Source organism: Meleagris gallopavo, chromosome 3 (genome assembly GCF_000146605.3).
Source record: "Meleagris gallopavo isolate NT-WF06-2002-E0010 breed Aviagen turkey brand Nicholas breeding stock chromosome 3, Turkey_5.1, whole genome shotgun sequence".
NCBI classification, from domain to species: domain Eukaryota; kingdom Metazoa; phylum Chordata; class Aves; order Galliformes; family Phasianidae; genus Meleagris; species Meleagris gallopavo.
In genome coordinates, this window is record NC_015013.2 from 8,194,087 (window position 1) to 8,220,336 (window position 26,250).

A 26,250-nucleotide genomic window follows, 5' to 3' on the forward strand; every position below is an offset into this window, starting at 1 on the left:
TTTCTTACAGAAAGAGCAGCTTGGTTATTAATATGAAAAGCACCAGCCAGTGTAAAAACTCTGAAAAAAGCTCCAGAAAGATCACATGAAAAATGCTAAAACTCTGAGATACGGGGTCTCTATGGGCCTTAACCAGGATGGCATGTAAAAATGCTGCCAGTGCTGGGAACAATTTTTGCCACATCACGTTATTAATACTTAATGCCAGTGCACTTTGCTGCTACAGCCAGAGCAGGGTAATTAAACTGTTACTTTAATGTGGAGAATATGTCTTCCTTTTCCTCCCACTGTTAACACGGTGGGCAGGGAGGACAATGTTACACCATAGGGTGTTTTTGCACTGCCGACTGTTAACAGCAGTGTTTTCTTTTTTTCTTGCAGAATGAAGTGGCAGTGCTTCTCAAGCCAATATCAGAGAAGATTCAGGAAATACAGAACTTTAGAGAAAGAAACAGAGGAAGTCAAATGTTCAACCATCTCTCAGCCGTCAGTGAAAGCATACCTGCGCTCGGCTGGATAGCAGTGGTAAGTCACACATAGGCCAGCTGGGAGGGCTGTCAACCCAGTGGATGCTGTGGCCCAGAACAGGTCCAAATCTTGCAGAACTTTGTAGTCTCATCTGCATAGTTCTTCACTCTACTACAACCAAGAAGCTGCTTTATATTACACCTAATATATCAGGGAAGGTGTCTGACTAATGTTTTACCTCCTTTCTCCTTCTGTTGTTTCCTGCTACCGTGGGTTGATGGTCGTAGTCTCCTAAACCAGGCCCTTATGTCAAGGAGATGAATGATGCTGCTACCTTTTATACTAACAGGGTATTAAAGGACTACAAGCACAGGTATGTTGCAAAGCCCTAGTATCTACTAGCCACCATGAGAGAAGAGAGCATTAACCACGCTAACAGGGTTCACAATCCCATCACACACACACAAAAAACATTTTGTAAACAAAAAAGCATTTGTTAAAATCTGATCACAGCAGCTTGTTTTCCCCTCCTCATCTTAGACCAGCAGTGTGTCGCAGTGAGAATGGCAGCAGCACAAGCAATGCTGGTTTTTGTTCTCTGCAAGTTAATATGATTAATTTTCTGGAGTGCCAGAATGTTGGCTAACTAGCTGCTATGTGTCCCTGTCTCACTTGTGCACTCAAACTGTTGCTGTTTTTTCTCTCTGCTTGGAAATGCGTGTGTACGTGCTAGGTGTGTAACAGTTGAGCATCTACTCTCATAGCTTTCAAAGTGATTTTTTTTCTGTACTACTGCATTGTTCTTAAAGAGCACAGGGAATTCACAGAACAGTTCCATGAATGAGATCAAAAAAAGAGAATTAGTGTAGGTCCTTTCTATGCACTCTTAACAAATGTCATGTACAAATCCTGTTTATTTGGTACTTTTGGAGGCCACATTCTGGCTTTTTATTTTTATATCCTCAGTGAAAAATAGTGGTTGCAGTCGAGTTTCTTCTCTTTAGTGAGGAAAACTTTATATACTTATGTATTTAAATATATAATTTTATGTATACATTTCAGTTTGTTTTATATGTATTATATATGTGAAATATATATTATATATTATTATTTTTGAAGCCTTAGTTGATCTGCTCGAGGTAACTGAACATTTTTACAAAGCAGCTTCGGAGGTACTTATCCTAAAGCAAAATAAAATCTCACATCAAGGTATAAAGAGGGAGCATTAGCTAGGTATAAAGTTAGCTCTTCTCCTAAAAAGGAATTCTTCCCATGTTTTTAACTGAATATTTGACCAGATCACAATGTCTTCCAAAGCAATGGAAAGCTGTCTCTTGACTTCACTAGGCCTTGGATTAAACCCACTGTCCCAGATCCCCAGCTGTATTAAACATCAAGCTCCAAAGGAAGTAAACAGGGGGTAGGTACCCAAGCACTTGTGAGCATCCACTCCATGGCAGTCACTGTTCAGTAATTATTCTTATGTGGAGTTCCCTAAGGACCACATCTTACAAGCAGTTTCTCTGTCTGTATGTACTTCTTGTTCCCACTTCATGTACCAGTGGAAGACTTAAGCCTTCCAAATAATGATTCCAGAGCCAATTTTTAATTTGTATAAAAAATCTTGATGTACATATTTTTCAGTCAGATGCCTATTACATGCGCTAGTATTACACTGGCTACATATGAACTTGGGAGCTAGAGCACTGTAGGTAACCCACAAATAGTTCATTTTGTAAAATTCAGAACCTTGAGATTGGGTCCAGAAAGCTGCTACCAAGTTCCAGATAGCTTCAGTGCTTCTTCAGTTGACTGTGAGTTTGAACAGGAGGAGGTAACACCCTACCAGCAAGAAGCAGGCTGTGCTAGAGGCACCTTTGCCCTTCTTTGTCCTCTGAAGGGCCCGAAAACTTTGCAGTGTAATAGGCCTGAGTATCTTCAGCACTGTGCTGGCTTGCTGCCTGCTAACTGGTTTGTCCATGGCTGCAGGCTTTATCTGCTTTAAGCATGAATAGCAGCATTTTCTGATTCGAAGTACAAACACAGATACAAATACTGTTTCTGTTTCTTACAGTGATACACGTCATGTTGATTGGGTGAAGTCCTACTTGAACATCTGGTCTGATCTTCAAGCGTATATCAAAGAACATCATACTACAGGTCTCACCTGGAGTAAAACTGTAAGCATCCTTTACTGTTTCATGAAAAAAAAAAAACAACCATAAAATATAAGTAACCAATTTGACTTTTAACGTAGGTCATTAGCTCAGAAAAATACACATCCAGGTAAGAAACAGAACTCATGGCCAATGAACTTCCTAGCCAAGATGATAGAGGCTTGAAAGACAGGCAAAGTTGATCTATCAGGCCACTGTGGTACAGTTTTTGAGAAAAAAAGATTTGTTTGGGATGGTTACAACTATAATTCCCAGTTGCAGATAGTGAGGAAAGACAGGCACAGTTCTCCAGGCCAGATACAGTGGAACGCGGGAACAAAAACAAAAAATGTGAAGGAAAAAGAAACACAAGGAATTCATGCCAAGTTCTTAGTCCACAGATAGCCATCTGTATAAAATTAGTATTTCTGAAATATATATACTTCATGTATATATTCACAGAGATAGCATATATAACTGTGCTATTTATGCTCTCTGTATCAGCATCTTCTGGGTGATACAACTGAAATGCATAACAAGATGATCACAATGAATACTGTTCTCTAAAAGAAGTAAAAAACGTTAAGAATGAATTTTCTGTTAGATATAAAGGTGAGAGTTTATGTCAACAGTCTACATTCATGCAACGTTCTACATAAGATTGGAATAATGTACTCACATTTATTACCAGGTTACAAGATTTGCTGTCATAATTTTCTAAACTTACCAGTGCACACACATACTTGCACATACAGTCATTCATACCAAGGCTATCACTTCTGTACAGGCAAATGTTTTTATTTTTAATTGAAAGACTGTTAAGAGGGCTGACATAGACTATCAGATAACTTAATTCTCAGACCCAAATCGTGGTGACAACACAAGGAAGTGAAACAGATCTTTATGATAGAATGTATATTAACATGGGATCTGGAAAAGTTACTTCATCTCCCACGTATGGAGGAGATAATCATATGGAAGAATGTAGAACATATACTACTTGTTCTCAGCTACAGACACTGCACAAGTCCTTACAGTATTCAAACACAGGAGACACCATGACCTGTGTGTACCTTTAGTTTGAAGCAATGCAAAAATATTTAAACCTGATAAATTGAAAGACTGGATTTATCTGCTGCTTTGTAGGTTTCTGTTGTAAAAATCTGAAATATTAAATATGATGCTCTTTCTTAATTCAGTACAAAGTTTCAGATATGCTACATCTGACTCTACTGTAATCAGTGTGAAAAGAGCTGATGATTTTTAAGTGACTGTTAGAAAAGCGCAAGAAATTATAGTATCCTGCTAGCAGAATTATCCTAAGAACCTGGAACAAGTTTAGTTCTATTAATAAAGAAAGATACATCTGTCAGTGCATCTTTAATTAAATTGAATTTTACAAGAATAGAACTAGTGCTATAGAGAGTTGTTATATTTGTTATTCAGTGTAGCAGGAAACCTCAGCGCTGTGAGTACTGGTAATCTTACAGAGAGTGTCGCTATTGCAGATTATATTTGACTAGTCTTAAATGCATCTCAGCCATCACATCTCTCTATTTTCCTTTCTTTAGATGTGCAGCAAATTGCTGAAGTCAAATCTAGGTGTGACTTGTTTATTCGTATTAATTGTAGTTTACTGTGAACAGTACTTATTATATCCTGAGTGATGAGTCTATTAGTACATCTAAAGCCTTGCTGTCACTCAATTCGGGTATCGCTTTCATTTGAAAGATGTCTTGGAGGTATGGATCACATGAACTATCATTCATATTGTGTATGCCAGAAAGATTAAGTTAAAGGTTATATATCTACAGGAAAAGGGTTGGTAAATTTTTACTTCGTGTGAGTGTAAGGACATTGGAATCCAGTACGTTAGCAGGTTGTTTAAATACCTTGTTGTTTAGATGTTGTTTGAATATTTGTATGAAGATTGGTAACAACTACATCCGTGAAAGCGATGAATTACTAAAATGATACTGTGATTTTTTAATGCATTTTAAGGTGAGAATGAAAGTGATGGATTCATAACTTCATAACTGCGTGAAGTTAAGCACGAAGGCCTGCAGAATCAGGGTCTAGACACAAAGGGAGGCTATAAGAAAGAAGCAGACGGACTTTTTGGCAGGGTTTGTTGTGATAGAACAAGGGGAAATGGCTTCAAACTAAAAGAGGTGACATTTCGATTGGATATAAGGAAAAGTGCTTTTTACAATAAGGGTGGCCCAGGTTGCCCAGAGATGTGGTGGATGCCCCATCCCTGGAGATGTGCAGGATCAGGCTGGAGCACTGATCTCACTTGTAGGTGTCCCTGTTCATTGCAGGGTAGTTGGACTAGGTGACCTTTAAAGGCCCCTTCCACCTCAAATGAAATGTATGAAATACAATATTTAAAAGTTGTAGAAATATTCCGTACACAGTTGTTAATCATGGCACACAGTAGCTTCCACTTGTATGCATAAAAGAAAAAAACAGTGTGGCAAGGCATTAAGAAGGTGGTACATTTATGAAAGGGAGACGTTGATACAGAAAAGCTATTCTGCTTTAGGGAGAGAGAGAAAGAAAGCAAGTCTTTGACCAGCGTTAAGTACACAGTTATAAGTACACTATAGCAATAATTTAGCCTTCATAGCTGCAGAAGTCAACAAAGCAATGCTAGAAGCATTAATAGAAAAAGCTGTTAAGTGAGATATTTGGGTATTTCTAAAGGGACTAAATATTCAGGGAGAACATTAACTACTGCATTTCTTAGAGCTGTATTATTATAGCTTGGACTGCAACAAAACACCAATAGCATCAGCCCAGATCAGGCTAAGCTTGTGTTTCCAAAAAGGAAGACGCAGTTTTTTTAATGGGCAGTTTGCCTCTGTATCTATAGATGCAGCATGGTGTGGCACACACATTTCTGGCCGTGCTCCAAGGCAGTATCACAAAGCTGTGCAATTTCCAGCCCCCATGTACCCATCCATCAAGCTGCACAGGGCAGCTGCAGCCAACTTGGTAACAAATCATTGGTACATACAGTAGTGTTCTTGGCTCTGGCAGTAGCACACAGGCAGACACTTTAGAGAAAAGTGTCAGAAATGTCTTAATAAATTACAGGACATGCACTAAAACACATAAATGTATCCTGTGGTGAGTAGCAGTTCAATATACTCTCTATATATCATTTAAGGCATCATGATAATTGGAACGATAGTAATTACCCACCTAATATAGATATGCAAGCATTAATTTGCTGCCATATATGAAGCTCTGAAGTGTCGGTGAGTTTTATGCAAAAAATGAAATGCTGTAAATGTCCAGTGTAGTATTTTACCCATGCAGCAACTGTCATGTTTGCTTGCTACAGCTTTCTGACTTAAACATGAAATGTACAGCTGTAACAGTGACCTACGTCCTTTTTTCAGTCTTTACTGAAAATAGCAAGTGTCCTTTTCCTTCCCCCCACCTCCTAAAGAAGGGATTCTATTGAAGCACAGCTCTTTATTTCCTCCCTACTTTTTTTCTTTCTTTTGGTGGTGCAAAGAAATGAACAGCTGTAATATAAGCTCACAAGAATGCCTCATAAAAGTTTGTTTGCTACAAGGACTGCGTGAGTAAGCTGGGGGAAGTGAAACTTCTGCTCCTATTACTGCAGGTTAACTCTGCAGCAAGAAAACAACTAACGATAATGAGAGGTTGCTGTAGTTTCCTGTACATCAAATAAGCGTTAGGAAACAGATCTTGCTCAAGGATAATTGTCCTAAACGTTCCTCTCACTTGCAGATAGAGCTGCAGTAAGTTTTTGCTGTTTGTACACAGTTGTCATTTAGGACAAATTTTGACAGCAGGATTTGAAGAGGTATTCACAAAATAGGGGTGAATTTCTTTCCAGTGTTTGGTTTTACACAAAATGACACTCAAGTAATGAATGCTCTCCTACCCCCGTTTACAAATCAAAACAAATTGCTAGCAGGAAACCTGCATCTGCATAGCAGTTGATGTAGTTAAATCAATTGAGATTTATTTATATCCTATTCCCACTGAATCATAGAATGGCTTGGGTTGGAAGGGACCTCCTGAAGTCTTTTTTCCTTTCATTAATATACATATACATATATATATATACATATATATATATATACACATATATATATATACATATATGGTCATATACCGTTCTAAAAACATTCTTTAAAAGTTGAAATTCACCACAGGTTCTACAAATGGCCATCACGCTTCCTACATCAGCCTGAGTGCAACTGGCCTCAATGCAACCTTTGGCTATTTCATGCTCACCCAGAATAATCACCTGCAGACATTTTCCTATTAAAAGGCTCTGCCTGTCTCCTGTACTATCAAAATACTTTCTTGCAACGTATCAACTCTCTAAATACCAATGTGAACAAGTTGAAAAAGACCAAATCCTGCAGGCGAAAGCCTGCTATTATCATTACAGTATCTCTTCTGTGCTGTTTGGTTTGACTCACTTATCAAGAAGCCATCGTCTGAGCCACTTCACTGAAGCTAAAGGTCAAAACTGTAGTGCCAAATTCCATCCAAAGCCACAACTGCAATCCCAGAGGCTTCATTCTGACAGAACTAATGGCAGCACAGATAGACTGATTTAAATGTCTTATCCAAGGTACAGACACAGACTTTTTCAGAGTGCTCAGTTTTTCTTGTCGTAGCTTTTCTTTGCCTCTTCTGTCTCTCTCTTCCCTTTTATTCCCTTTTCTTCTTCCTCTCCCTCTCCTCCTTTCCTTATATTTTATGTTAAAAATTTGTTCCCTTTAGCTGTTTGTTTCTCAGAGAAAGTCAACATACATGTTTTGATATGTGATTAATTTAGAAACAGGCCACCAGAAAGACACAGGAAAAACCCTTGCCTTAAGGCAACATCTTATTTGGAAACTGCCCTAAAAGTTGCCCATCATTTTAGAAATATCCTGGCAACTCTACAATTAGTTGCTTCTGTTGGAGTTTGCCACTATGACGTTGAAGTCCCTTTGAAAAAAGTGGTTTTACTCCCTTATTTAAAAAATGGCTGAAAATACATGTCTCTGCTGGCTATCGGTGGTGTCCTTTCAACGTCAGTGACCCAACACCACTCAGATATGTTAAGGAAGAGGCAGGGAGAGGTTTGTTTGACAACAGCTGTCAAACACAACATGTAACATAATGCAACCTGGTTTCAGTGGAAAAGGGAAAGGGAAGAGAAAACTGAAAGCTTGTAAAATGGAGAGAAAAGGAAAAAAGAACATCTGTTAAAACTTCAGTGTAATGCAGTAGAGTCATCTTCTTTTTAACTGGATTTTTGTTTATGGTTCAGTGTGCCTGTGGGAGCAAGTTCCTCCTTGACAACTAAGATACAGCTTTCAGATGGGTTAGAAGACCTTAGCTGTGTAAAACATTTCTGACTGGGTACCTGAGAAGATGTGAGGACCACTTTAAATCCTCAGCAGGTGACAAATGGCAGAAATGAATTAAAAGGAGCTTAAAAGTTTGCTAACTCAACTGATAAGTAATTCTGGGACTCAGTAACAGGAAAAAAAGAGCCTAGTTTTTGTTGTTTTGTGATTTAACTCTCAATGATTACAGGCCCTGCAAGTCAGCTGTTTCATCTAGTAAATTGTGTATCTGAGGGCAGCAGAACCCATGCAGGCAGGTGGCATAAATACAGTACGTAATAGGACTGTTGTGCTAAGCTACTTTTACACACAAAAACACCTTAACAAGAGCTCTGTGCCCCTCAGTCAGAGTCCACCTGTTCTCAGAGGTTGACACATGATATTTTGAGCTCCACAATTCTTATCTTTGCCTTTGCAAATGTACCAGAAGAACTATACAGAATGCTGTGATCATTTTAGATGTGAAACTAGAATTAGTAAAAGAGAGGGTTTTTTGTTTCTTTTTTTCTTTGTTTCTTTTCTTTTTTTCTTTTTTTTAAAAAAAGGAGAATATAGTCCCTGTTAAGATTTCTATTTACCTGCTGCCTTGAAAAGATGGCTTTTCAATAAATGAAAGGAGGGATTTTATGCCTATTTCTAAGCCACTTGTTGCCTCAGCCTCAGATAGATACTTACATCTTAATGTGAATTACAAACACAAAAGTACCATATATATTATGTGCACATTCATACTGAATTTATTTGTCTTTGGTTAAAACCGCCCATTAGAGTTACAAGAGATGGCTGTTCACTTAAATATTCCACAGCCAATTCCCACCATAAGAACTTTGTTCCTCCCTGTACCCATGCTGCACTGTGTCAGCTAAAGCTAGATAAACGCAGAGAAATACTGTGGTGGTTTGTACAGGGCCTGGCCCATAAGACCTTCTCATCCTCCCCCAAGACAGCAGCATGCCCATGCGATAAAATTGCATGCTTCCATTTTAGCTCTTCCCAGCTGCCACCGGGAACAAGTGACAGAGGCAGGAGATTCTAATTAGGGTTCTTTGCTGTTACAATACTACAAACACAACAGCCCGTCAAGCTGCATATATAGCCCCTAGGACCTACAGAGCACTTGTATAGACACTGTTGTGTTTCTCTGACAAGACTGGCCACTGCACTGTGCTCCAAGGAAAGCCCTTGGTAGACATGCTCTGTATGCAAGGCCTAGCTCCCCAGAAGCCGAGGGTTTCACTCATCTCTACTGTAATTTCAAGGGAATTAAATAAGATTCAGCGCAGATGAATTTTAATTAGCCAGCTGCCCCAAAAATAAACAGTCTCTTCTTTATTCCACTGTGCCAGGTAGGCAGACAGCTTGGGGAAAAAAAAAAAAACAAATACCCCGCCCTTCTGCCAGTCCTATAAGATAAAGGTAGAAATACAGCTTACTCTGAGCTCGTACTGCAATCCCACAAACCCTTCCACTGAGATAATATACATTTATCAGACCCAAGGCTGTCAGCAGCTTCAGACACTGGCTCCAGGGAAACGGCTGAGGCACAGGCACTGGGAAGCTCTTGAGCCTCTGCAGATGGTTCTGGGCTATCCAGCAAAGGCTATCCCTGACCCCTTCCTGTCACTTCATTCAGATCATAGTTTAGAAGGAGGCCAAAGACATTTTTCTTTTCCCAGAGAGAAGGATTCTGGAATATTTTGTCCTCTTCATAACTATTTCTATATGACCACAGGGCCTTCATCCTCTGATCCTGATAGGACCTTACTCAGAGAATGACATCTTTTCCCATATTTCAGGAAGCCCCAAGAACAAGATTGAAAACATATCAAGTTCACTCTGATACAAAGCAAACAGGTTAAACATTAATGGCTTGTTTCTATGTTGCATTTTCATAAAGAAAGGCTGAAGCTATCTATTCCCCTCGCAATTCTTTCAAAGGGCATATTTTCAAATGATGAAAAAACCGACCTCACCAACACGGCAATGAGAACATTTGGCTATCAGCACAACTCGTCACAAAGCGTACAGACACCACTGCACTGAGAACAGCAGCTGTTACCGAGGCAAACAGCTGAAAGAAAAGAGGAAGAAAGGCGGCTTGCAAATAACTGCCTTTGCTAGTCCAAATGGCTCTTAATACTCTTTGTGTAAAGACACACTGTTGTTAACATCTGCTTGAAGTTAATATAAAGAGTTGTTTGCAAATAGCAAAGCTGGTAAGCACCTGCTGCCTTAGGAAAGATGAACTTTTGTGGCATATAACATGCTATTTTATTCCCAGCAGCTCTCGTAAACACCATGCTATACAGAAAAGAAATGAATGGACTTTGTGAAGAGCACTTTAGTTGAAATAGGATAGGACTATACACAAGTATTGTGATATACCAGAACAGTTTAAGAGTCTGGTTCAGAAATATTCTAGAGCCCGAGGATCTAAGTGGTCTTAGAAAGATGACTAAGAAAAGGAAACCAATTTCCAGTGACTTAGGTTGATAATACTGAGGCCTATGCATTAATAGAGGTCGAAACTAATCAAAAGAAGAAGGTTCCTGGAGCCACTTCTCTAGTCTGGTGTTAAAACTGCCCTTGGCATGAGCATGTTTTAGTCCAACACAATCTCCCTGGCATGCAGGCAATGCAAGAAGTGCACTGTGTTTCCTGCATTTCCAGTTCACTTGTGCCTTCCATCCCCTTCTGAGTGTTACCCTGAGACGCTCCTCCCACGAAAAAATTTCATATCGACTTGACTGTTAGCTTGATTTCCACCAGGTAAATCGAAAAAGAAGATAAAAGCTGAGTGAGATTGAGCCCTTCCATACAGCATGACTCTGTATGCCTTCCTAAGTCTTCCAGACCTCTGTGTCTTTTCCACACTGCTCTACTTCATTTGAGGATTGTCGTATTGCATGTATCCGTGTCATTAGATGGTAGATTTACAGTGGAGCAGTTAGTCCTGGCCCTATCATTAGCAATCTTTTTAGACTTTGACTTGCCTTTTCATTTTGCCTAGGTTAAATTATGACTGAAATTGTTGGCAGTTTTCAGAATGGCAGCAGATTTTCAGACCCTGGCCATAGATGTTTAGACATAATTGAAAATGTCACCATGTTCTGTTAGCTTCTGTAGCTGTAACTCAGTCATAAACAAGAATTTGTCACAAAGGAGAAAAGTCTACAACAAAGCTTCAGTCCATCTCTTATTTCTGTGATTCCACAAGATTACAAGGAAAAATGAAGAATCCCAGTTGTCTTCTCCTCGTGATAGCTCCTGTACTGTTATTATGTATAACCCAACATCTTTTGAGCTCAGTAGAGATAGCCACTGACTTCAGAGGATGGACCAGGCTTATAAAGAAAAGTGGAGGTTTTTGACTAGACTTGGCTTATCTCTGTGAGTACTGCTTTAGAAGAACATGTTTGTAATTGCCCAGATCCTTTCCCACCTCTGCCCTTGAAAAGTAAATAAGACATTCTCCAGTCATATAAGACCATGTCTGAATTTGATTATTTAAAATCCTTCTGTTTTGTTTGTGTTTTCACTAGATATTCCTCTCAGAGTTCTGGGAGAGGGATCATCCACTTCCCACGATTAAATTCCTTTGAATTTTGCTTCTACTTTGGTTACTGGACATTCCCTTCCCTTTATTCCTGTTTGGAAAACTGCCCTTTGATACACTGCTTAGCATCATCGTTTGAGCTCCCAGTCTCCTGCATAGATCAGGCATAGGCCTTTAGCACCTGAAGCAAAGAGATTGGCAGCGACCCACTATTCTGTGTTGTATGTAGAACATGCAGATAACTCCTGCATCTTTGTAGCTTTTGCAGAGTTTAATTGGTGTTAATTACAAAAGAGTGTCAGCTGCTTCTGCTCCTAGGTGGCAGTTGCTCCTCAAACAATGACTCTATCACACACAAGTTTCTGGAAAATCACAGTACTGTATTTATGCAGGTGGAAGCTATAAAGTATGTTGGGAAATCAGAAGGCCAAATTTTTATCTCAAGCCACAAGTTATTAACCACTACTGCCAGTACTACCATTAATCTACTCACTTAAAGCATACAAAATTCATAGCTGCAGGTTCACACCGCAGTGTGGATGGCAAGTGCCATTTCTTTGTAGCTGAGTATTTTAGAAAGACCTGCAAATGCAACGTTCATAATTCTGGATAACCAGGACATAGTGGATTCAGTTGCTATGGTTGCAGGCAACAGATAGGAAAGGTCTCTGTTGCACGTCAGGCAGCAATAACTGATTGTGCCACTAAATCCACTTACATTCATTTTTTACTATAGTAATTCACGGTTGTGCTGACTCTGCTGCAGGTAACATTACTGACATGAGCACAGACAGGAGGATGGGCACTGTAAATCGAGTTCCCAGTGGGGGAGTTGTCTCCAGTCTGAAATAATAGCCTATAATTACCAAGTACATACGCAGAAATGCTCAGAGTTAAATGTATCCGTGCAACAGTGAAATGTCTCTAAGAGCAAACAACATCAGCACCTGGTTCTGGTGTATCTTGACAATAAGTGATAATCAACTCCAAAAGGGGATTCTCTTTTGTTGACATTTGATTAAAATCATTTAATAGCATGGGGGAGAACTCATTGCTTTAAGGGATCACAGATCCTTTCAGAAACAATCAGACCGTGCTGTTACATTGGCTTTGTTACTCACCTGAGTCTTACAGTGCAAGTGCACTTTTAATGCCACTAACGTGACAAAGTGTCTTGCAGTGTATTTATCACTGACATAATCATAAATGGTTGCCTCAAATGGAACAGTACCCACATGCTGAAGACTCATGTGCCAAGAGAAAGGTAACACTAAGATCTTAATTAATGTTATTACTTTTCCGTGCTGCTTAAATCAGGGTCATACAGACAGAGAGGTCTGAATACTGTTGGGTACTCAAGTGTGCCAGTCTTTTTTTTTTTTAAAGGATGTCTGAAGAATAACAAAAGCGTGTGCACCTCAGCCCCCTTCACATTTGAGATCACAAGCCAAAGCTAGTTTACTGTTTAAAAAATAGCTACAGATTTTACTCTGTGAGATGCATGAACCAGATGGATGCTTTGATGTTTTCACTTAGTGCAAAGCAGAAAGTGGTGGCACATGAAACAATTAAAAATATCCTTTGAGTCCAGCTAAGCAATATCTCTTTCCAGTATTGGTTACCTGGGATGCATTTTTAACAATATATCTCCTAACAAAGGCAGCCAATTAGGAGACATGACTCTGCAAGTCTGTCATTTTTCCACTGTATCTACCTACCTGATGAATATGAGTTAGTGCAATGCACAACATTTGGATAGGCAGCTAAATTAATCAGACCAGCCTAACTTTTTCGTAACAGTTCTTATAAAAGTCTCTGCTCTGCTGCAGAGATGCTGTCTAGATGAGCAATTTCTGGCATCAGAGTGACACTCAGTGGCAAGACAGGAAAAGTGATTCTCAGTTTCTTTGTATCTTTTCAATCAGTAGGACGCATAAAATTGTAATCAGCTCATTATCAGCATTCCCTGTTTGTTTGATAATACTATACATGAGCATCACCATTCAGACCAAAACATTTACTTTTGATTATGCAAACTAATGGAATGACTGCATTACTTACTTTATCAGGGTCCCCTCACTCGTTATTCGTGTGCTGTGACCTCCTGCAATTGAAAAAAATATTTTTAGAAATCAAAAAATATTGAATTTCATGAAGAACTGACTTGAATGACCATAGCTTTGTATTCTGCTGCAATTTAAATCTTTGCAGATTACTTCAACCGTCCGAAGAACAGCATTTTACATATTTTTTTTATAGTTGAGAATTTTGCATATGCATAACTGACCTTTGAGGACCCTCTCAGTTATTTTTTTAGACAAAACGTTTTCTATGTTTCTGAACACACATCAAGTTACTGAATACAGTATCTCAAAGAAAAAAAAAAAAGAGATTTTTGCTTTTAAATCTGAGAAGCAGTTATGTATCACACCACATGTAAATCATATGGAAACTTTAATATTGAAGATGTTTAATAGTACTCTTGGCAAGCATTTTGTATAAACATGTTAGGTGGAGTAGCTCAGCAGCAGAATGGCAGTGTGGGCTGCCTGCTTTCCAGCCTGGTTTCCATTGATGCGAGGAAAGACTAATAGTGTTTAATAATAATCACTTACGATGCTAGAAGTTCTTCTGAACACGTGGCTGCCTGGAATCAATGAAACTCAACACAATCCAAGGATGTTAACAAGTAAGAGCTATCATAATAAAGTGTTCCTTGAAACATTGTATATAAAAATAATTTCCATCTATCCCACACAGGGTCCTGTCGCATCACCCACGTCTATGAGATCTGTCCTAACCAGTGGGTCGTGCCCCTCTTCAACACCTCCACCACCACCTCCACCGGGACCTCCCCCCATCTTTGATACAGAAACCCCCCCAAAGGATGAAGGAACGGCATCTCGCTCAGCCCTGTTTGCACAGCTTAACCAAGGAGAAGCAATTACCAAAGGTCAGGAGAAAAGAAATCAAATTCTGACCCTTGAGTCAAACTACATGAACAGTTGTTACATGTACTGACCCAAATTCCACCAATGTTTTTAAGCTACATTTAGGCAACAGAGACCTTTCCAAGGCTTGTACTTATCCATCTGGATGAGACAGCATACCAAACCCTTCTTTTAGAAGTAGCAGCACTCAAAATTGTTCAGTATTCCTGAAATTCACACCACTTATTTCGAAGTCTCCATTTCATTTCAATGCAACCATGTTAGACATCTTCAATCCCCAGTAGGTGGTGAACTCCAAAGTTGCAATTACAGTCAGAAGTTATTCCTGTTTCTGACCCACAGTCAGTGTACCAACCTGTGTCAAAATGTCTCATACGTTGCGTGGAAAGGTATGGCTCACAAATCAGTGTGATAAAACCTTTTGTATTTATACTGGATAGTTGTAATTAAAGTAGATAGCTGTGAATTTAAGTACTTGCAATTGATATGTCTGCCTCTAGTGCCAAATTAGAAAAAGAATCTCACTTTTCTGGATGTAAAAATACTCAATAGCAAGATCACAGAGCTCTCTACAGATGGAGAGGGACTAAAAGACTGCTGCATTTCTTGTAAAGATTTTAAGACAGTCTATCCCAGGTCAAAGACATTTTATATAAATGGCTACAAATATCTACGCCAGTTACACTTCAGGTGGTTACCCAGGCAAAGCATGAGGAAATAAAAAATGTCAACCCATCAGATAATTTAACACAATTGGAAATGAGTTAGATACTATCTTTCTTATTTCAATACGAATAGCCTTAGGACAAGACAACAGATTCTCTTGTATAACAGCGACCCTTTTTTTTCCCCCAAGGGCTTCGCCATGTCTCTGACGACCAGAAGACTCACAAGAACCCCAGCCTACGTGCCCAAGGTCCACCCGTTCGTTCTCCCACGAAAAGCCATACTCCAAGTCCCACCTCCCCCAAGAACTCCCCGCAGCAGAGCCATGCCCCCGTCTTGGAGCTAGAGGGGAAAAAATGGAGAGTGGTGCGTTCCAGTCGCAGCGCGGAATTGCACACTGCAAAGCACTGAGCTTCTTGCAAAAGGCAGTCCACAATCAAGCAGCAACAACTAAAATTTGCAACTACCATGCCTTATTCCAGTTTAGCTGTTATTATTCTCTGAGATCTAAAGTTAAATCATTTGTCTCTGAGAATCTAAAATAATTCCTCATGAAAGTCATGTCAAAACCAATGAATAAATTGTAGCAAAATCAGACAGCGCTCCAGAAACAAATCCAATGGAAAATTCCAATTAAAATCCCTTTTTGCAGGGCACTTTTGTGAGAAAACATACATTATTAGCAGAGTGCGCTTTTTCCATCCTTGTTAACTGATGGAGTTATACATTTATTTTTCATCACTCAGTCGCTCATTCCATGCAAGCACCTTTCTCATGCTAAAAGTGCAGAAGTATTTTCCTTTTGCTCAATCTACAGAAGAAAAAGATAGTTTTGCTTATAGTATGGGAGTTAATTTATGGAGGCATATACCAACTATCCGGGAGTGAAAAGCCATGTCACTGTGTTGGTTTAAAGAGGGAGAAAGCAATAAGCAATTTAGTCATGCAGAAGTTTCAATACACAGTCATTACTGGGGAGTAAAGGTTGCACAAAGCATAGCCACAATCTATCTCTGTTATTTTGCATCAGGACTACCTGGAACTTCCCTTGTGGGTCCCTAGCCTTTCTTTGACATACAATGAGTGTAAACGTCCTTTTGCACTTCATAATGAAAGAAAATTTCTTCACATATTCCTCCTTATCGTTTAAGGTACTGCCTGCACCAGCTCACAACATACTGTATACAGCCCTAGATAGCATTGCTGAGAGTGAAAACTTGGTTTGGCCTTCAACGTGCTGGTTGAGTTGAATGAGAGCCAAACTTCTGTGAGGGCATTCTTACACTGCTGAGAGCAGAATGTCTTTGCTACCAAGTCAGTGGGGTTGTCTCGGTCTATGCCAAGTTCTTCAGTTCTGCAGCTCTAGAATGTACACATGCATCACCAAAGGCTGAGGTAGGTGAAATATCCAGCCACCAATCACACTGGATTTTTAAGCCACCAGAAGGATATCGTTCTGTTGCAGTGATGCAATGACTTGATGATGTGTTGTGCTAAGCTCTGTCTGATTTATAGATAGTTAAAGATAACCAAATGAATAAACTTTCTTCTGAAATAGGAATATCAAGAGGATAAGAATGACCTGGTCATTACCAATACTGAACTCAAGCAAGTAGCCTACATCTTCAAGTGTAACAAGTCTACACTTCAGATAAAGGGAAAGGTCAATTCAATTACTATTGGTGAGTGAATAGCTCAGCTGGACTTTAAATGCCAATCTTGAAAAAACTGACTTATGCAATTAATAATGCATCTGAGTCATTTCATTCATCATGATGGGCTGATCACCAGTGATCAGCTATGCAGCGTGAGACTGGAAACTTTTGTATGTAATGCAGCCGATGTGCATATATTTGCTTTTATCTTGCCTTTCTTATTTATGAATTTTTTTTTTTTAGATAACTGTAAAAAGTTTGGCCTTGTGTTTGACAACGTTGTGGGAATTGTGGAAGTGATCAATTCCAGGGATATTCAGATTCAGGTAAACATCTGTTTGAAAAACAAAGAGAAAAGGCAGAAAGAACAAGCCCAACATGTAGCTGCAGGAGATGATTATAAACTCACGTGCACACGAAGAGTAAGAAACTGGTGCAGCCAAACCTATCTTAATATACAGTGAATTCTGCTGATGCATTTAGAAAGTGCCTATGAAAACTACTGATCGTTACTGAATAAACTTCATTCAGTCCAACACCTGGTTCCAGTGAAACGGAGAGATCTATTCAATGGAACCACAGAATCATAGAATAGCTTGGGTTGGAAGAAACCTTCGAGGTCATCCAGTTCCAATCCCCATGCCCTGGGCAAGGTTGAAATATTATTACTTCTGGCCTTAATTTTGTTGCTTTCATGGTAAACAGTTCCTGAAATTGAAAGTTTAGTAGTGCTTCAAATTCTGGCAGTTAGCTAATTGGTTTCTGAGCCCAGAAGTTGGTTATTTCTTCTTTTTTTCCTTTTTTTTTTTCCCTTCTCAATGAAAACATTCAAATAGACTATCAAAGACAAATAACAAAGTGAAAGCAGGCTCTTGGATTTTGAAGATCTCCCTGCCAGCAACCTGACTCACTACATGAGAAGATAATGCAGACAACTTGCCCAGATACGGACTGTGAGTCTCTGGTTCTGTCCTAGATAACCAGCGAGTAAAATTTCATCAGAGATCACCTTCTTTTGTGGTTCTTTTGAAATTAAAATATACGCTTTCTTAATCCAGATCTTGCCTTCCCTGTACTGAACATTGCCCTATTCAAAATACAGTCAGCCTGGCATTTACAGCACTTCACTTGTTCTGTCCCAAAGAGGTCTAACTGTACAAGCTCTCATACTGAACTGTGACCAACACAGATGATCTTGTCTTAAGAAAGGCCTCTGGGATGTTTTATATTAAGAGAAAAATAATTAAATGTGATTAAATTATATTAAACTGCCCATCTTCTTCACAAAAGGTGAGGTCTTTTGCTTAAAAGGCTGTGCCTGCAGTAAATATAAGCAGGCTTGTTCCACACTTCAGAAATACCGGTCGCAGATACCACACTAAAAAAACAGCAGGACTTTTTTTGCTGTTTTGCACCTCTTGCAAGGGACTGACATACATTGCTACCAGCTGCGCCTCATCTTCTGAGCTGTAAGAAGCAGGTTTAGTCATGATCACTACACATCTTATGGTACAGGCATTTGGCTGGTTTGTGGTTTTTTTCCTAAATCAATAGATTAATTTTATCATTACTGCTAGAGCTTCTCATGAAAGACAGAAAACTCCTATGTAAGGAACAGCAAAACTGGGCGTTGTTAATATTCATGCAAAGGGGAAATATCTTTACTAAGAACAAAAATTCTTTTGATTAAGCAGGTTCTATGAATATTGCATAAGGCTTCTATGGCATAGAACAGAGCGGAGTTATACTTAAGATTCCAGCTATAAACTGCCTGATTCTGCAGGGTTTGAGCATGCCAAGTGCTCAGAACCTCCATTTTCTCAGTATTTTGAAGATCTGAGCTCATAAATTGCAAATATATCACATATTAATACAACGAATTACCCTACAGTTTTTTCTATACTTACTTCAGTGCCTTACTCCTTGGCTCTCCTTTCTCCCAGTAGCATTTTATTTTTCCCTGATGTTTACTAAATGTGTAACATTAAACACAGCCTCCTTTTGCCCTCTATTGCATGAGATCCTACAAAAGAGAGGAAAGATCAGGCTAGGAAGCACTGATCCATTACATAGACCGGACTTCAGGAGAGGGCGTAGTGCAATAGACAGACACTTGCTCTTTGGTTGCTGTCACATGTAAGGAACTGAAGCTGAAATTACATTCTAAACTCAAATGATGGGAGACACTTTTTTTTATTAGCGAGTAGATATCTGTCACGTGCTGTTACTGTTTTATAGCTCAAAGTAAACTTTGCCCTTTCAATAGCTGACCAGAGCATACTGCTGCTTTCAGCCAGTGGGCAGGAGGAGGAGGAATTTTTACTGACAGCTGTGAGTCAGCCAGTTAGCCAGGTAGAGACCTTTTAATCTGTAGAATGGTCAACATGAGAAAATCTACTTCCTTTCTCCCCTCAAGTAAATCTTGTGCTTGTTTTTAACGTGATGTAAGAAATACCTTTGAAGATGTAATTAAATTGATCTTCATGCTTTTTTAGGGCTCTATTTTACCTGAAGGGGATAAAACCCTCTCCTGTTCTGTGCTATAAATCCAGGAAGAGTTTTTAAGTCTTTGGAATGCATCATAAAACACTTCTTTTGGATGCTGAGATCCTTCATTTGCCTAGAATGGGTCGGAGTTCATGTGTTTGATTTCTTGCCATCCTGCTGATGAACAAGCTGAATGCTGTCTGAGTATCAGTACAAAAACTTCACTGGAAGTAGAGAGAATGGAGAAAAAAACTTGTATCAAATCATACATTAAAAGTTTGCTGTATCTTATAAGCTTGCAGTTGCATAGAGAGCATTGTTATCACCACCAAGAACTTCTAGTGCTTAGCAAATGGATAGCTTCTATCTCAAATACAAGCATCATGCAGGCAGACGACGTACAGATCAGATATTATTGGGCAAAATTAGACCTGGCAGGCAAGAAAAATTATATTAAGAGTCTTTTTTTGCTTCAAGATTCAATAATGAATATATCTCAATTTCCAGGTGATGGGGAAAGTGCCAACCATTTCCATTAACAAAACAGAAGGCTGTCACATCTACCTCAGTGAGGAATCATTAGATTGTGAGATCGTGAGTGCCAAGTCTTCTGAGATGAACATCCTCATCCCCCAAGATGGCGATTACGTGAGTGAGATTATTTTTAGAGATTCTCTCCCTCTACCCATCTAGCCTTGCTAGATAAAACTGCTAGGAAAGAAAGAGCTAACACACCACACGTATGAACACGATCAAGAGATGATCCAAAACCATTGAATTTCTGTGTTCTATTTTCTCAGCTATCAGTGCTGTAAGAATGACTTCTTTGGCAGGGGCACAAATTTCAAAGATTAGACATTATTTCTCCCCATTTTTACAGATGATGGCTTCATCTCCCGTCCACTTAATTTTCTTTTTTTTTAAGTTGGTTGCTAAACATAATCTCCTAGTGGGACTCACTTCACGCATTATTTGAGAGCACTCTGCCTGAAGAGGATGACACTAAAGTTAAGATAGAAATCTTTCAGCTCCAAGTGAAATGATAAAGTTTTATTTTTTTTTTCTAAGACTGTTGATACATGGGTAGTATCTGTAGAATTCTTTCTAGTTTAAGAACCATATTTTGAAAAATACATCACTTAAACATGAGGTGTGCCTTTTCTAACTCAAAGGCTCCTTTTTTGTCCTAGTAAGACCTTGATACTTGGCTCTCCATCATTTCTACTAAAGCTATCCACTGTTGTGTCACATTGTAGCAAGGCAACATGCAGGTAAAGCATACTTATTCAACAGAGTAGTTTTGAAGTTGCACTGAATGACTCAAGATAGAACTTGAATTTGCCATAAATCTTCCACTCCGGAATACTGTATGGCAGAAGGGTTTAGGCTTTACAGAAGAAAAGATGTGACAAGAGAATGTACATTCTCCACTTCTCCCTGAAGTGATTACTGGATGCTCATCTTCAGGGAAATAAAAAGGGAGTGATTTTCAGTGAGTGCACACCTACCTGCTTCTAAAAAAAAAAAAATCTTCGAGTCTCTCTCCTCAAATTGCCACTATTGTGTGAAGTCTGGCTACCAAAACACTGTAAAATCTGAAAGAAGAAAATCCTTTTCTCCATACTTTTGTTCTCTGAGAACCGAGGAGGACCCAACAGCTCTCATGCTTTCATCGAATACATGAAATGGAAGGAAACTTCCTTCAAGGTTCTGCTTTGTTTTGTCTGCCCCACAAAGAATGTTATGTCTCTTGAAGTTTATCACATGTAAAATTAATAGGTTGGTATTTTAGATTTTACTCTGTGTTATATCATTTGCTTTCCTCTTTAAAATTAGTCTCCTCACTAAATCTCCACATCAGATACCTTAAATGTCTTCCAGGCCAGTAGCTGATGGAGCCTAAAGTCATTTCTGTTGGGAGGTTTATTTACTTAGCTGCCCCAAATAATGGTGTGAGGATTTTTATACAGGAGTACCACAGCAAGGCTATTTGAAACTAGGTAGCAGTAAGGCTTTTTCCTGTGTGGCATTGAAAATTGCTTCCTAGGGTAATGAGGAAGGCCTCTATAATCCTGGCATGTCTGAGCTCTCAATGCTTTCCCAGTCATGTAGCACTAATAGTATTCCACCAGTTTTCATGAGGTATCCGCTGTTTATCTAATCATCATTGTTGCTTTTGTTTCTTACCAGAAAGAATTTCCGGTTCCTGAACAGTTCAAGACAGCATGGGATGGATCTAAGTTGGTCACTGAACCTGCAGAGATCGTGGGTTAACCTAAACAGCACCCAGCACTCACTGACTGTGATCAGACCACAGCCAGCAGAAACAACGCAGCAACGTGAAGAACTAGAAATAGCAGTAGCTCCTACTGCTCTCATAGGCCTTCAAGCATTAGCTGTGCATGCTAGAAACAATAACTCGTCTGGCACGCTTTTGTTAGGCACCTCAGCATTTCTCAAGTTTCCACAGTTTGCCTTCACTTACAGTTTTACTTCTCAATGATGTCATGTGAATGTATTGGCTTGAAACCCCCGCCTTCCAGCCACCTCACTGGTTTGAAACACTTTATTCGTTAAGCCAAAATACTGCATGATGCACTCGGTTATCACATTGCTTCCAGGCATTCCTTTTTATGTTTCTGCTAATCAAAAGCAGCATTGAGACTCTAAGATGAGATTTTCACCTCTTACACTACTCCTGTGTAACACAGTACAAATGCACTCCTGGAGAAAAGTAACTGACAGCTCCCTGTAGTTCTGTGGCAATCTTTTTTTTTTTAAGTCAAGCAAAAAAAAAAAGGATAACTTTCAGCAATACATTTTCCTACTGGAAGATGAAATAACGTGATATTTTAATCTAACACTTTTCTAATACACATATTTAGAGGATCCCTGTGTTTTCAGCGATACAAGATTTTATTCTGATCCACACAGACCTGCTGTAATCCTCTCATTTCTTGAGAATCAGGAATTTTTTTGAAACTGAAGCCTCATGCGAGCTAACAGCTTGCAGCAAATCACCTGAAAGTTTTTGCTCCACAGTTATCTTTTGTTGTTTTTAAACAAATCCCTCATGCTTTAAAATTTCACATTGTATCCTGCAAACTGCACCTTTGCTATTCAGCAGGCTGGCAGGGGAAACACCATGACTGGGCAGGTGGTTTTCCCAGGGCAAAAGGCACACATCAGATTCACTTAGTTTGCTTGTTAAAGTTCCTTTAAAAATCTATCACAGCTGTCACAGCTTCTGTTAATTAAAATTTCTTTCCATTTCTTCCCTGCATTTCTAACACTTACTCAATTTCAAATACATCCACGAAGCAAAGCCATAGATTTATGACCTATCAGTTGAGCCCAAATAAAGCCCACTTGGCCCTTCAACTCTACTTTCTATAGTCCCTATTGTACATGCTTTTTTAACAAGGTGGAGTCTTGTAAACATTTGTACTATTTCAGCACATAGTACAATAAAATTTTAAAGTTTTGCAGCCAGCATATGTTTTTGATCACTTGTAATACTTGGTAATGGTGAAATCAAAGTGAGATGCTTGCAGAGCTAGTTACAAGCTAAATTTTGTGCCTAATTTACCTTGAAAGTACATAAATCCTTGAGGGTTTTTAACTACCTTTGATTGTAAACCCTACATAACAATAGTAGTGCTCATTCCGCGAGGTTTTGCTATCTGATCTTTAATCTGTATGTATAATGTGTTTGCCTTAGTATATACCATTTTTCAACAGTAAACTTCTTATGAATTAAAAAAAGGAAAAATGTACTTGTTTAAATATAAAGTTGCTCAGAGCTTACTGTGCCGTACTGGTCGTCCCATACGCCCTCCCCATCTTAAATGCCATTTCATTAGCTTAACTGAGAAGTAGTAGCTGCTCCTCCCATCTAATGAAACATCACATCAGCAGCCACCACTCACCTGACAGCAAATAGTGGCTGTGCTGCACGTGAGCAGGGAAGTTTTGTGCACATAACTTCTGTGACAGCACTGGAACCCAGCTGTTCATGGTTCTCATTTCTAGGTATGTATCTTCCAGAGATTTTGTCTAGGGAGATGTCATGACCCAAACAAGTTTATAAGGTCTACCTTTTATTTTCAGCTTTTCCAATTGTTTTTCTACATATCTTCAGATACATCCTTCCCATGTTAGCAAGCTCCAGGAACAGTCCGTCCCATACCATGATCACAATCATGATTTGTTCTGTGAAACGATCTCATTCTGGAGCATTCTGATCTGAATGACTGAGCCATGTTTTTATCCAGCATCAAACATGGATGAAGTCGTTACACAAAGACAGGAAGCCACGCGCTCCCATGGAGGTATGGCACAAAGCAAGTCTAAAACATTTCCCAGTGAACAAAAAACAGTGAGGCAGCTCTGACTTGCTGTAAGGACAAACTCCTTTAGTTCTTCCAAAGGGCTCAGTTCTCTCCTCAAGGCTGGTTTACTTTTGTCAGTCTTCTTTTAAACATTTCAGAGCAAACTACCATATGGCTAAGCCTTCTCTCTACACTCACACTCCTGCAACATGCAAGATCCAAGCACAGTTGTTGATGAGTTTCTTAACAGTCACACTGTGTGCTTGAAGATCTGACCACACCGGAGAACTCTGTCAGAGAGCAGAGGTTGACAAGATAAGGAAGGAGGCCTTACATTAAGAGACGCAAGGTAATGCTGGCAACTGGAGAAAAGGCCAATGAAGTCTACAGCATTAGGCACCAGAAAAGTAGAATGGGAGAGAGATTTGTTAAATATGCAGACATCTTTTATCAAGTATGCAAAGTCAGCCGTGGGGCACTAAGCCATAACTGTGTTTTGTCAGCTGTAATCCTTGGGAAAAATATTTGCTGTGTGCTTTCAGTAGTTAGGGCTGCTCTCTGCAACCTGTCTTCAAAAATGCAAAGGAATGCAAAATAAACAAGATAAATCTGAGGTTCTAATTCTAACCTATATGACTTCATGTACAATTAAATGTAAAAAAACTCCTTTTTGAAAGAATCATTACATACATCTTGAGTTAGAAATAGTCACCAAGTTGCAGAATGATTTGATGAGAGATCCCAGCTGTGGTCAGTTGTGTCCACATCCTCACCAGCAAGTCTGATCTGTGCTTAAGGAGTGACTTCAGCAAGGAATGAAGCACTAAATGCTGAGCAGCCCTAACATTCCATCAATCCTTTCTTTTTACTACATGCTGCCACAGGAAATATGTCATGTACTTCAGATTGGTCTGCTGTATAATCAATGAATGTACAGATGCTGTAATTAAGAAACAGACAAGAAAGTTTGGCTAAGCAGGTTATGACACCAAAAAAGAATACATAGGACTTACCCTTGTCCTGTGCTTGCCAGAAAACTCCAAAACAAGAGCTCCCGAGAAAAAGATCCTTTCCCACTGGTAGTCAGATCTTAAATAGGGTCTAGGAGAGGTGGAGCCAGGCTCCAGCCCTTCCGGCAGCACAGGTGAATTGCCTTCACCTGTGTTCCCAGGGCTGACACATGGCTTGCCTCAGGTGGTCAATCAGAAGTTCAGGCTGTAATTCAGCAGTTCCCATACAGTCTGCACTGCTTTGAAATTGTGCTTCTGTTCTGAATCTAAACAGAGAGCAGTACCTGTGGTGCATACATTGTTATGGAATGAATGTGTATGGTGTAACTAGCCTGTTCATTTTTATAAACCTGTGTGGGTCAAATGTTCACTAGGCTGCAAATCAGCTGGTGAGATACATGAAAGATTTTGACATAAGTTTTCATATGTAAACAGTGTTTTTCTTGTGAGATCTCATGCTTTCTTCAATAGAGCCTCTGTAAAAGGACCTCATGAAGCGCAACGAGGAGAAGGGACAAACTCAGGACAGACTGGGGCCTCTCAGGTAGAAAGCAGCAGAACAAAGGGTGCTGGGCACAAACTGGCACACAGGAGGTTCTGTCTAACCACCAGACATCACTCCTGTGCTGTGCAGGTGATGGAGGACAGGCACAGGCTGCCCAGAGGCTGCGGGGTCTCCTCCTTGGAGATCTCCAAAAGCCGCCTGGCCTTGGCTCTGAGCATGAGAGAGAGCCCTGCCAGCCTCAGCCATCCTGCGATTGTGCGATATCGGCTTAGTTATTCAGAACATCGCTTCCTTTGTGGAAATTGGAAGTATCGAAGCAGTGACTCCGCGTATCCACCAGATGGCAGAGAGCAGCTGAGGCGCGGGCAATGTCGAGCTGTTCCTGTTAACGCTCGACTCGTGTTCGCAAAGGCTGTCTGTCAAGGGACTGAGAAACTGCTCTCTAAGCGTCACTGTTAAGACGTTAAAAGATCATCTCGGTTAAAGGTCTGAGGGGACTGAATGCGGAAGAAGAAAAACATCTACTTGTGGGAATAATTTAAGACTGTTTTTTGAACACCGCTACTTCCACAATTAACACCATTTCCATTAAAAGCAGGTCATAAAAAAACCCGATCGTGGCGCCAATACTTAACAGAGCTACAGAAGAGAAAAGGCTGAGCAATTTCAAGCCTGCATTTGAAATCCACAAATCTTCCCAGCATTCTAGCAAATTAGATCCTTGTTTCCCAGTGCCACAGTTTCCCAATTGGTCGCATTATCCGCCCGTTTTCTTTCGGATTTCGAAAGAAACTCTTCACTGCGTCACAGGGAGGCGGGAAGGAAGAGACGCTGAGTTGCTGAGGAGCTGAGGCACCTCGCGCCCTCACACGGCAGGGTGGGGGCGGGGCGGCGGCTCTGCCTGCACCCAGCCAGGGCGGCTGCGGGGCCGCTGCTCCCCTCGCTAGGGGCGCTCGGACGCTCCCCGGCCCAAGCGCGGCCCTCCCTCGGCGCAGGGCGATACCATCTGGCGGCACAGGGGTGGGAAAACCGCTTCCCTCCCGGCGCTCGGTGTTTTTCGGCTTTCCCTGCTTAC

At 40.0% G+C, this 26,250-nt stretch overlaps 1 protein-coding gene across 1 annotated transcript in view; it reads left to right on the forward strand.

Annotated features, from left to right (window-relative positions):
* The window catches only part of CAP2 (cyclase associated actin cytoskeleton regulatory protein 2), a 55,529-nt gene extending 32,408 nt beyond the window's left edge, over positions 1-23,121 (forward strand). The window contains exons 4-12 of the mRNA XM_003204725.4: positions 382-525; positions 756-841; positions 2,543-2,648; positions 14,331-14,523; positions 15,378-15,553; positions 16,746-16,869; positions 17,086-17,168; positions 19,837-19,977; positions 21,520-23,121. Coding sequence (XP_003204773.1) covers positions 382-525; positions 756-841; positions 2,543-2,648; positions 14,331-14,523; positions 15,378-15,553; positions 16,746-16,869; positions 17,086-17,168; positions 19,837-19,977; positions 21,520-21,603 — 1,137 coding nt within the window. The 3' untranslated portion in view covers positions 21,604-23,121. The remainder of the gene's footprint in view (positions 1-381; positions 526-755; positions 842-2,542; positions 2,649-14,330; positions 14,524-15,377; positions 15,554-16,745; positions 16,870-17,085; positions 17,169-19,836; positions 19,978-21,519) is intronic.
* Positions 23,122-26,250: the final 3,129 nt, after the last annotated feature.